The sequence below is a fragment of the Canis lupus genome, chromosome 7 (assembly GCF_011100685.1).
Source record: "Canis lupus familiaris isolate Mischka breed German Shepherd chromosome 7, alternate assembly UU_Cfam_GSD_1.0, whole genome shotgun sequence".
Taxonomy (NCBI): Eukaryota; Metazoa; Chordata; class Mammalia; order Carnivora; family Canidae; genus Canis; species Canis lupus.
The window spans coordinates 78440783-78453771 of record NC_049228.1 but is presented as its reverse complement, the minus strand read 5'-3'; the positions used below and the strand labels follow the sequence as shown (position 1 = coordinate 78453771).

At 41.9% G+C, this 12989-nt stretch overlaps 1 protein-coding gene across 2 annotated transcripts in view; it reads right to left on the bottom strand.

Annotated features, from left to right (window-relative positions):
• The window catches only part of SEH1L (SEH1 like nucleoporin), a 31412-nt gene extending 21108 nt beyond the window's left edge, over positions 1-10304 (bottom strand). The window contains exons 1-3 of one of the 2 annotated variants that reach the window (XM_038543929.1): positions 10049-10304; positions 6234-6284; positions 3835-3981 (exon numbers count right to left, since the gene is read on the bottom strand). In XM_038543929.1, the coding sequence (XP_038399857.1) occupies positions 3835-3981; positions 6234-6284; positions 10049-10159 (309 nt within the window). In that variant the 5' untranslated portion in view covers positions 10160-10304. The remainder of the gene's footprint in view (positions 1-3834; positions 3982-6233; positions 6285-10048) is intronic. The other variant, XM_038543930.1, reaches the window with a different exon arrangement.
• Positions 10305-12989: the final 2685 nt, after the last annotated feature.

The window sequence follows — 12989 nt, the reverse complement described above, 5'->3', positions numbered from 1 at the left end:
GGAAACAAGAAAAAAATAAATTGGACTTCATGACAATTTTTAAATTTTGTGCATCAAAGGACACAGTCAAGAGAGAATGGGAGAAAATATTTGCAAATCATATACCTGAGAAAGTACTAATATCCAGAATATAAAGAACTACAATTCAACAGTAAAAAAAAAAAAAAAAAAAAAAAGAACCCACCCAAATTTTTAAAATAGGCAAAGGATTTGAACAGACATTTCCCTAAAAAAGTAAAGGATTCTGGTCCCAATACCAATTCAGGGGATGAAGGAGAGGGCATATCCCCCCCCAACAAATAATTCTCGAATAGCAGGCTGTCCAAGAATTCAACTCAATTCTGACACTATTTACCCAGAAATAACATCAGATTCCACCAGTAAAGGGTTCAATTCTGTAAGACTGCCTGCACTTCAGAAACCTGAGAAGCTCTCAAAACTCAGGCAGATAGTCTGCTTATTACCAATGTATTACAAAACAATATAACTCAGAAACAGCCAAGTGGAAGAGATGCATAGAGTAAGGTAACAAAAAGCATGAGGAGTGCTATGCCCTCTTCAGGCTTACCACTCTTCTCACATCTCCATCCGTTCATCAACCCAAAAAACTCTAAACCCACGTTCTTTGGGGTTTTTAAGGAGACTTCATTACAGAGGCATGATTTGATTAACATATTGGCCATTGGTAATTGTTTTCAACCTCTAGCCCCTCTGCCATCCCCAGAGGTCAGGGGATGGCACTGAAAGTTCCAGGCCTCTAATCACATGGTTAGCTCCAATGACAACCAGTCCCCAACCTCAGGCCTTTTCCAAAGTCACCTCATAAAAACATAACAAAAGAGATCTATTATCACTTTCAACACTCAAAAAATTCCAAGGGTTCTGGGAGCTGTAAGTCAGGAACTGTGTTTGGAAGACCAAATGTATCTGAAAAATTTTCTCATAGGGACACCAGGTGGCTCAGCGGTTGAAGTGTCTGCCTTCAGCTCAGGACGTGATTCCAGGGTCTGGGACCAAGACCCACATCAGGGTCCTTACAGGGAGCCTGCTTCTCCCTCTGCCTATGTCTCTGTGTCTTTTTTTAAAAAACAGATTTCTTATAAATCAAAACATTGCAAAAAAGATATACAAATGGCCAATTAGCACATAAAAAGATGTTCGACATCACAAACCATTAGAGAAATGCAAAAAAAAAAACCAAACCTCAACAAAAAGACATCATTTGACACCTACTAGGATAGCTATAATGAAAACACCAAAAACCGCAAACATTGACAAGGACCTGGAGAAACCGGAACACTCGTGCATTGCTAATGAGAATGTAAAGTGGTACAGCCATTCTGAAAAATAATTTAGTAGTTTCTCAGAAGTTAACCACAGAACTACCATATAAGCCAGCAATCCTACTCCTGGGCACATACCCAAAAGGATTGAATGCAAGGTCTCAAACAGGTATCTATATGATAATGTTCACAATAGCAATATTAGCTAGGATGCAATGGGAATTTACACAAATAACTAGGCTCAAAGCAAAACAAAACAAAACAAAAACAAAACCTGAAAACTATCAACAGAAGGGAGAGGGGAAGGGAGAAAAGCAGCGAAGGAATATATTTTGTTTTGGAGAACCAACAGTTCCAGCCAAAGAGATATTCAACTAAGTGTTTCACCTGATAGTCCTTTACTAAGTGTGTCTCACCTGATAGCCCCTAACGTAAGCCAGTCTGAGCTGGATTGGAGCTTCAGAGAAGCCCCTGACTTTTAGCTCATTATATTAAGATCTTATATGAGCAGAGTTTTCCACCATTTTTTTTTTAAGATCTTAATTATTATTCATGAGAGACACAGAGAGAGAGACAGAGACTTAAGCAGGCTCCTTGTGATGAGCCTGATGCAGGACTCAAGCCCAGGACCCCAGGATCACAACCTGAGCAGAAGGCAGACATGTTCAACCACTGAGCCACACAGGTGCCCCTGCACCATTTTTTGAACATGGATGTATGCACTAGCATGCTGACATGCTAGGCATGTGCAACTGAAGTGTTTATGCAAGTTCCCTGCCCCTGCCCCCAATGCAATGAATAAAAGCTTCCTGTACTAACCCCATGCGAGACAGTGCTTTGGAAGCTCTCTCTTTGTCTACTTACTTAAATAATAAAAAGCTTTTTTGTTTTCAATACTTCTTGTGTTGTGTTCAATTTGATGCACCCTAAGTGACAAATCCCTTGAATTCGGTTACAGCATTATTTACAATAGCTAAAAGGTAGGAACACTCCAACAGTCTATCTACAAATAAATGGCTAAACAAAATGTGGGATATACACATAATGGAATGTTATTCAGCCACAACAGGAATGAAATTGGTGTATGTAACAACATGGATAGACCTTGAAAACATTTTGCCTAGTGAAATAAGCCAGATACACAAGGACAAATACTGTATGATTCCACTTATGAGGTACCTAGAGCAGTCAAACTGATAGAGAAAGTAGAAGAGAGGTTACCAGGTATTGGGGGAATGGAAGGAGGAGGTACTATTTAATGGTAAAGATCTTCTGTTGGGAATGATGAAAATTTTTGATATATTGGTGACAGCATTGTGAATGTAATGAATGCCTCTCAACTGTACACTTGCAGTTACACAATAAATATGTACATTCTACATTTTCTAAAATGCAGCAGAAAAAAAAAGTAGTATTGACAACATGCAAGCTTTAATATTGGGAGAAAGGAGGAGAGGACTATTAGGAACAGAGAAAAAAACACCCTTAAAAGGGTGTATTTGTACCCTTAAAAAAGCAGAGAATATATCCAGAATACAGAAAAAATTCCTAATAGTGGTTGCCTCTAGAAAGCAAATCGTGAGGCCACAGGGAGGAAGTTATCACCGTATACATTCATTTGCACCTTCTGCATTTCATACCTTGCACCTATTCTAACAAAGAGGGGGAAAAAAAGAAAACATTGGAATGAGTCTTAAAGATAATCTAGTTCAATTCTCTCACTTTACAAACAAGGAACATGACTAATACACTACACTCTTGTTAAAATTCAAACATCCAATTAGGAGAGAGCTAGAACAGCAGAAGTAAAGAGTATATAAGAAAGCAAAGGTAACCACAAAAGAGAAAAAGCAATTTTTTAATGGCTTTTCAGAAGGGACTCACTGGGGGATCCCTGGGTGGCACAGCAGTTTAGCACCTGCCTTTGGCCCAGGACGCGATCCTGGAGACCAGGGATCAAGTCCCACATTGGGCTCCCTGCATGGAGCCTGCTTCTCTCTCTGCCTGTGTCTCTGCCTCTCTATCATGAATAAATAAAATCTTTAAAAACTTAAAAAAAAAAAAAAAAAAGGCACTCACTGTATGACAAAGCAAATACTGCAGATTCATCATAAAAGTTATAATTAAACAATGCCATGAGTGCTCCTGAGTACCATTTCAAGCCCAAGACAAAATTAAATTTACATGGGATGCCTGGGTGGCTCAGTGGTTGAGCGTCTGCCTTTGGCTCAGGGCATATTCCCTGGTCCTGGGATCCAGTCCCACATCAGGTCCCCTTCAGGGAGCCTGCTTCTCCCTCTGCCTATGTCTCTGCCTCTCTCTCTCTCTGTGTCTCTTATTAATAAATAAATAAAATCTTTTTTAAAAAATTAAATAAACAACTAGGAGAAAAACATAGAAGAGAAAAAATGGAACTAGTAAATATAAAGATGTTACCACTCTTCTCATCAAGTGCCTGAAACATTCTTGGAAAGTGATGCTCCTGGGATGTTCATGCGCTCCTCTCCCCCACTCTACCCTCCCAACCCCAGAAAACCAACAAATGACTTACCCAATGACTCTGTCCTCGCAGTTTATCATTTGATTCTCCTACTATTTCTTCCCACACAGCAGCTGTTCGGTCAAAAGAACAAGAAGCCAAAACCTGTCCAAATTCAGGATGGGCCCACGTCACACGCCACACAGATCCACTATGTGTCTGAGGAATTATAAAAAAAAAAAAAAACAAAAAACAAACCTGACTTTACATTTCACACATATAGTTTTACTTGAGTAAACAGTACAGATATTTTTACTTCAATAAGAACGAAAGCTATTCAATTTCACGTTTAAATAAAAAGGTAAGTTCCAGAAATTTTTAACTTTTAGATAGGATTGTGGCCCTTCTAGAGTCAAATTCTTCTAACATTTTACTAATGAAGAAAAATCCAGCTAGATAAAGCTGACCTCTTCCAACACTAACAGGGTAACTTCTTCAGAGTTTATTCTAACCAGGGTTTAAAAAGAAGATCTACCAGTTCATCATTTTTGTTTTTACTTGCAAATTCTCTCGACAGGAAACAGCCACCTGATAAAATAAATAAGACTAATCAAAATTATTTGCTTCAAAAGCCTAACAAATAAATAGAACCTGTAGCAATAAAACAATGATTCTGATACTTGGCTAGATAATGGACTATTCTAGGAAAAGAGGCAATGAATGATCAAACTGAGAAAAGGCCAAATCCTTGTATTCTGAGAAAATATTTTAAAGCTCAGTACCATTACCTTTAATATTTGAAAACTGTCAAATTACTATTCAACTCTTCATGTTGACCAAAAAAGCAAAGAACAGATAGGTCTTAAAGCAATTCACATCCACAGAATTTCATTTGTGCTTTCCAGTAAAGACACAACATGACAATAACATCAGTCCAACAATAATGTTGATAAAGTTTGTTTTACACTATTGTATATCTAACACTTTTACACTCAACAATCTCAGGACACTTTCATAATCGTGTAATTTCTACATGGTAAATTATGTCATCCAAAGGCAAACTTTGCACCCTTATTTTTTATCCTCTATTTTGTCTAGTCTTTTTTGTTTCACTTTTAATTCTTATACAGGCTATTAGGTAAAAAATGCACTAGAGTGGCGCGATTTTGTTAATTATTAGATTTCCAATAAAGCACAATCTAACTAAAGACATAAAGATTACACAGAGATGTTCATCAAAATAAAAAAGAAATCCGTTATCAGTTGAACAGAACAGGGCATATTGACTGGTATACTTCTGTTTTACTGCTATACTCATGTTTTTTTAAGAGACTTTAAAATCTACCAAAGTATTTCTGGGGACACCTGGGTGGCTCAGCGGTTGAGCGTCTGTCTTTGGCTAAGGGTGTAATCCTGGGGTTCCGGGATCGAGTCCCGAATCAGGCTCTCTGCATGGAGCCTGCTTCTCCTCCCTCTTCCTGTGTCTCTGTCTCTCTCTGTGTTGTCTCTCATGAATAAATAAATTTTAAAAATCTTAAAAAAAAAAAAAAGTATTTCTGAAATAAGCTGCTAAACTGAAAAGCAAGAAATAGGGGTTTCCTTTCAGAGTGATGTAGTTTTGGAATAGAGTTGGTGGTTGTACCAACACTGTAAATGTAGTAAGTGCTATTAATTGTTTATAAAAGATCAAACTAGGGATCCCTGGGTGGCGCAGCGGTTTAGCGCCCGCCCTTGGCCCAGGGCGCGATCCTGGAGACCCAGGATCGAATCCCACGTCGGGCTCCCGGTGCATGGAGCCTGCTTCTCCCTCTGCCTATGTCTCTGCCTCTCTCTGTGACTATCATAAAAAAAAAAAAAAAAAAAATTTAAAAATTAAAATTAAAAAAAGAAAAGATCAAACTACTGATACACACTACAACATAAAGGAACCTCAAGGAAAAGGAAAGTAGCCAAACATAAAGAACTACATATTGTAGAATTCCACTTATATACAATGTCTAGAAAAGGTAAAACTACAGAGAAAGAAAATAGTTCAGTGGTGCCTAGGGCTAGGTAAAAATTCTACCTGAGTAAAGCAGTTTTTAAAAAAGAAATAGAACCTGTACAAAACATCACAACTATTAAAAATATGCAGAATAGCGCAGTTACGAGTCTTACTCTTGATCTCAGCTCAGGTCTTTATCTCAGGAAAGTGAATTCAAGCCCTGTGTTGGGGCTTAAAAAATATATACATGTTCAAAGATAAAAATAATACCAAGATACTAAAAATAGTTATTTTAGAATGCTAGAGAACTGCACATTTTCCTACTCTCAAATTTTCTTAAGTATATTTTTGTTACTTTAATAGTTAAAAATATTTTAGGAAAAGAAGTATGCATTTTATAATTTTCTCAGAGATGAAGAGCAAGTCAATGATGCCATCAAATAGTGAACATCTCAATTTTTTTAAAAAGTACTGTGAAAATACTAACCTTCCAGCTAGCAGTACAATGCCAATCCCCACTTTCACTTTTATCCCAGACCTATAAAAAAATAAGATATATTTTATACAAAATATTCCTATAAACATGAAAAAATTAATATGGAATCAGTATTAGGGCAAAAGAAGTGAACATAAATTCACAAAACAACACATCCAATAAGTAAACATTCATTCATTCAGAGACTTGAGAACCTGGTGAGTGCCAGAAATCAGGCCAAGCATTGAGGGCGTCAAGGATCTCTGCTCTAATAGGTAACAAAGACAAATACAGTTGCAGTCAAGTCTTCTTATTGTAGTAGTAGTGTTTTACAATGTTGCTGTAAAAATTGAATCAGCAAGTAAGGAACCACTGCTCCCAGCCAAGGGAAAAATACAAGGTGAGATTCATAGGAGCCTATGGTCACAAAATATTTGTCAATCAATGTACCTGTTTAAAGACACCTTTTAAGTGTACATTATAGATTCATTAACGCTGGAATAACAGCAACTCCTGTCCGAATGAAGTTTTCCTAACACGTACATTTTCTCCGTGGAGCATATCACAGCCTTCTTGCACATAAGAACACTAAGCAGCACTAACTTGGGGACAATTTTAGACGGTGAAATCAACAAATAAAAATGTGAAAAATGCAGCACAAAATAGACAATGAAAAGGATACTTGTTTACAGAATGAAAGCCCAAATAAGAAAGCAGCATCACTCTGTTTAACCTCAGCTTGGAAAATGTACATCAGGCGTCCTCAATTTTTTGCTACTCTGCTCATGTCAACAAATAACTGTGAGAACTGATTTTGAGGTTATAAATAAATTGTAGAGTGCAGGTAAATTCACAAATACAGAATTTGCTAATAATGAGGACCAACTGTATATGTAACAAACAAAAGCAAAATTGAATCTTAACCACCAACAAAAAATATACATTAAAATAATGAGACACTTTAACTTCTTAAAGAATGTAGTGATAAACTCCTCAAAAAACTAAAAATAGGATTACCACATGATCCAGCAATTCCACTTCTGGGTATATATCCAAAAGAGAGTTGAAAGCAGGGTCTCAAAGAAGTATTTGTACGCTCACAGTCTTAGCAAAATTACCCACAATACCAAAAACCTAGAAGCAAGGCGGGGTTGGGGGGGTAACTGGGTGACAGGCACTGAGGAGGGCAACTTCATGGGGTAAGCACTGGGTGTTATACTGTATGTTGGCAAATCGACTTCAATTTTTAAAAAAACAAAAAACAAAAAAAAAAACCTAGAACCAACCCAAGTCCACTGACAGATAAGCAAAATTTAAAAAGTATTTATAATACATATAATGGAATATTCAGCCTTAAAAAGGAAGAAAATTCTAACACGTTTCAACATGTGCAAACTTCAAAGACCCCATGCTAAGTGAAATCAGCCAGCCACAAAAAAGACAACTATTGTATGATTCCACTTACATGCGATCCCTAGTGTAGTCAAATTTATAGAGACTGAAAGAAGGATGGTGGTTGCCAGGGGGTGATGACAGGGAGAATGGGTACAGAGTTTCAGTCTTGCAAAACGAAAAGGTCCTGTACATAGAATGGTGGCGATAGTTGCACAGACATGAATGTACTCAATACCACTTAACTATACACTTAAACATGGTTATGATAGTAAATTATGTGTATTTTACTACAAAATTATTTAAGATTTTATTTATTCATGATATGCATATATATAGAGAGAGAGAGAGAGATAGAGAAAGAGAGGCAGAGGGATCCCTGGGTGGCGCAGCGGTTTGGCACCTGCCTTTGGCCCAGGGCTAGATCCTGGAGACCCGGGATCGAATCCCACGTCGGGCTCCCGGTGCATGGAGCCTGCTTCTCCCTCTGCCTATGTCTCTGCCTCTCTCTCTGTGTGTGTGACTATCATAAATAAATAAAAATAAAAAATTTTAAAAAAAGATTAAATAAAATTAAAAAAAAAAAAAAAGAGAGAGGCAGAGACACAGGTAGAAGGAGAAGCAGGCTCCATCGAGGGAGCCTGAGGTGGGACTCGATCCCAGGACTCCAGGATCACACCCCCGGCCAAAGGCAGGCACTGAACTGCTGAGCCACCCAGGGATCCCCTTTACCACAAAATTAAAGAAAAAAATGTTAATAATGGCTAACATGGATAATGACCCTATTAACTGGCAGCGTAAAATAGTATAACATTGGAAAAGGCAATCTGGCAATTATTCACAAAAGCTTTTAAAATATTCACTAATTTCTCTACTTGAATGAGGTTAAAGAAATCCTTCAAAACACATGAAAAGCTAAAATAATGAAGATTTTCGGTGCAATGCTACTTCAGACAGACAAAACCTACAAACCGAAAGATTAAAAGACTCCATAATAAATGGATAAGGAAAAAAATGTTTGGCTTATTCACCTCACAGACATTAATGCAATATTCGACAAGTAGATGAATATATAAACAAAATGGGTACACATACAAAATATTCAATCTTAATGAAATTAAGATACATGCTACAAATATGGATGAACCTTGAAAACATCTTGGTAAGTGTAATGAACCACTAACAAAAGAATAAATATTGGATGGTTACATTTATATGAGCTACCAAGCAGTGAAATTTATAAAGAAAGAGGATGAGAGGTGACTAGTGGCTGGGGGGGTTGTGGGGAAGGAGTTTTAGTTTAAGTTCCAGAGATGTACAGTGGCGATGACAGCACAACGTGATGCTGTTCTAACTATGGCGTATTAAGATGATTCGTTTACCACAATTTCAAAAGATCTAAGGGATTTTAAACCTTTTAGAAAGAATCACAACGCTACAGTTATTCCATAGATTTGGCAACACTGTTTTTCAGAAGAAAACAGCGGATGACGATGCTTCTTTACTCAGGGAGAGAGTGAGCCAAAGCACTGAAGCCCAAGGGCAGCGGGGCGGGGCGGGGCGGGGCGAGGGGGGCGGGGCGAGGGGGGCGGGGCGCCTCGGGTCAGGACCCCGAGAGCTGAGATGCGGGGCGCCGCGCTCCGCCCGAGCCGCCCAGGCCCCGGAAAGCTGGCTGTCGGTAGTAAGGCTCTCCGAGGGAATCGGTGCTATTCGACTCGTCTGTGAAACACAGGTGGTCTAAACCGTCCTTCAGGTCGTGTGCTCTCCAAGTCCTCGAGGACGCACATCATCCACACTCCGGCTTCCGTCTTCAAGTCCATTATCATTTTCCATAACATCTGCAGTTCCTACATCCAGAAAGTCGGAGCAGTGCACAGACACCGACACTCCACTTTCTCAATCGCGAGTGGAGACCGTCCCCGGATATGCATGGTTCATGTTCCTTCCATCGCGAAGAGAGCTGAGCTTCCTCCCGAAGCACAAGACGACCATCCCCCAAGCAGGGACAGGGCGAGGTCCGCCAGCCGGAGCGGCGAGCGGCAGAGGGCTCCGCCGGACCGCGCCGTCTGATGACGCCAAGGGGCTCCCGCGCTCCGGAAGCCGAGCCTGCGCCCGGAACAAGGCGCCCGAGGCCCCCGCGGCGGGGGCGCGCACGTGGCGACGACGCCCGCCCTCCCCCTCCGCGCAGGCGCGGGGCCACGTGCCTTCGCCCCGGGGTGTCTGTGACCCCACAATACGCGGACGAGGAGGGCGGACGACGCCCGCCGCCCGCCCGCCCGCCTTGGGCTCCAGACGTCGTGCCCAGCGGCGCACCGCAAAGTGGGGAAGGGAGGAGTCCCCTCTCCAAGCGCCGCTCCCTCCGCTCTAACCGCCAGGTGTGCACGCTCTCCCAACCCCCCTTCCGAGCTCCGCGCCGCCCAAAGCCTCGCGCACACCTTGACGCTCTGGTCGCTGGAGCAGGTGGCCATCCGTCGCCCGTGGAAGTCGAAAGAGACATCGTGGATGAGATCTTTATGGTCCGCCGCAATGCTGCGCGCCACAAACATGGCGTCCGACAGGGCCCGTCTCTTTCGCCGGCCCCGCCCACCTCCGAAGAGGGCGGACGCGGCGGCGCCCGGACCGCAGCCCACCCGGACCCCGCGGCTGTCGGGGCGCGCTCTGCACGCGCGTCAGCTGCCCCCGCGCCGCCGCGCTCGCCCCGCCCCTCTGCCCTTCCCGCCCGGAGAGGCGACGGCCACTGCGCATGCGCTTCCCGGGAGCGCGTCGCAGCGGGAGGGCCCGGCTCTCGGCCGAGTGGGCGTTGCTGTTGCTGTCAGGAAGACGAGGAGCATTTGTTGATGAAATATAACCGGGGGATCCCTGGGTGGCGCAGCGGTTTGGCGCCTGCCTTTGGCCCAGGGCGCGATCCTGGAGACCCGGGATCGAATCCCATGTTGGGCTCCCGGTGCATGGAGCCTGCTTCTCCCTCTGCCTGTGTCTCTGCCTCTCTCTCTCTCTCTGTGACTATCATAAATAAATAAAAAAAAAAAAAAAAAATATAACCGGGAGGGGAATCCCTGGGCGGCTCAGCAGCTCAGCGGTTTGGCGCCTGCCTTCGGTCCAGGGCGTGATCCTGGAGACCCGGGATCGAGTCCCACATCGGGTCCCTGCATGGAGCCTGCTTCTCCCGCTGCCTGTGTCTCTGCCCCTCTCTTTCTCTGTGTCTACCATGAATAAATAAATAAATCTTAAAAAAAAAAAAAAAAAGTTCTTCGTGAATAAGAAAGTCACCCAGGAGAATGGCAGGATCCAGAATGAACTGGAAAAATCGGGAGTACGGAGCCAGAGTTCTCAGTAAGAAGTAAGTCAAACACCCAGAACCCTGGGAAGCAGCCAGTGGAAAAGAGCCCTCCGATCAAAGGTCCTGTCAGGCCCGGGAAGTAGAGGGGTACAGGTTTCCCTGGCCTGTCAGAAAGTAGAGGTTCCCATAAAACCTTCCCTAAGCTCAAATGGCATAAAAGAACCAATTACCGAAAGTTTCCATGGAAACTTTTTCTGAGCTGCCCCAGACCCAACAAATAAATTCTCTTAAGCTTTTCTGATACCTTCATGTTAATGGATGCACAAAATAACCTAAAGTGCAGATGCTCACAGAGGTCAGAGCCCTGGGGGCTTGATGTTCAGATGCCTTATATTTCCCAGGAAAGGAGCTCTGCAGTGCAACTGATGCCCAGGGTTACTGCTGTGTCTGTAACAGCTAGCTGCAGAACACACACGGAATGCTATTTTCACTTTTCACCTCTTTCTGTAACAGTAAACATCTGTATTTTTTTTTTTCTGTTAGCAAAAACGAGTACTGATGTAGGTCTTGCATAAAAGCAAGGTGGTGTAACATGAACTTTAGAAAAACAAGGGATACCAGTATTCTGCAGAGTTTAGAGATTCAGGGTATTTCGGGTTACAGGCGTTCCAGAGGGTTTAGTGACAAAATTAGGATGGGAAACGGTGGAATATTAGGTCAAGGGAATGAAAATAGAAAAATAAATAAATAAACCTCCAAAAACGTTTTCTATTTTGGATTATGGCCAGAAATGAGAAATGACAAGAATGTGGGGCATGGTGAAATTAGCAGGCTAGAAAGTTTTCAAAATAATTAGTCCCGGCTATCCCCTGATGAATTGCACAGAAACCTGCAAAAGTAGGTGGAGAAATGATTTAGCCTTTCTGGAAATTTCATTACATGCCTTTTTTTTTTTTTTTTTTTAAACTACAAATGGTAAGACGTTGGATGCTCAGGTGGCTCAGTTGGTTAAGCGTCCAGCTTGTTTTTGGCTCAGGTAATGATCTGTGAGATCGAGCCCCATGTAGGGCTCAGTGCTGAGCATGGAGCCTGCTTAAGATTCTCTCTCTGCCCTTCTTCCCCCACAACCCTCCTTCTCTAAAAAAGAGAGAAGAGAGAAAGAGATACTAGTGGTACTTTGACAGGCCCCAAATCTTTGAGTTGCAAGTGTGATTACGAATAACAACTGTAACTGCTTTAAGGTCAAAGACACTCGTTTCCAAAAAACATACTCACTTTCTACAAATTCCAAGCAATTTAGAAAAGCTCTAAAACTTTTTTTTTTTAAGTTTTATGTAAATAAGCTCTGCACTCAGTGTGGGGCTCAAACTCACTACTCCAAGATCAGGAGTTGTAGGAGCCAGCCAAGTGCCCCTAAAAGCTCTAAAACTTTAAAATATGTTTTAAATTAAAAGAACTTTTTAAAGTTCAGAGACAGGATTACCCAGGTGGCTCAGTGGTTGAGCCACCTTTGACTCAGGGCATGATCCCAGGGTCCTGGAATAGAGTCCTGCAATCAGCTCCCTACAGGGAGCCTGCTTCTCCCTCTTCCTATATCTCTCCCTCTCTGTGGGTCTCTCGTGAATAAATAAAATCTTAAAAAAAAATAAAGTTCAGAGACAGTAAACAGATTAATATTTACCAGAGATTTCCAGGTGGAGGGTTGAATAGGTGAAGTACAGAGGATTTTTTTTTCAATACTTTGTTAGAGCAGTTTTAGGTTCACAGTAAAATTGAGCAGGAAATAAGAGTTCTCATATACAAGCCCCCTCTAGCCCACACACAGCATCCCCCACTATCAATTGCTGGCAACACAGTGGTATAGTTTTTGCAACTGATGAACCTGTGTTGACTCATCATCCTATCACCCAGAGTCTATAGTTTACTTTGCGGTTAATGCTGGGTATTGTACACTCCATGGGCTTTGACAAATGCATGGTGACATATACCCACAACTTTAGTATCATACAGAATAGTTTCACTGACTTACAAATTCTCTGTGCTTTGCCTATTTATCCCACTTCCTGCCCCCTCCCCCATCCCTTACAACCACCTGT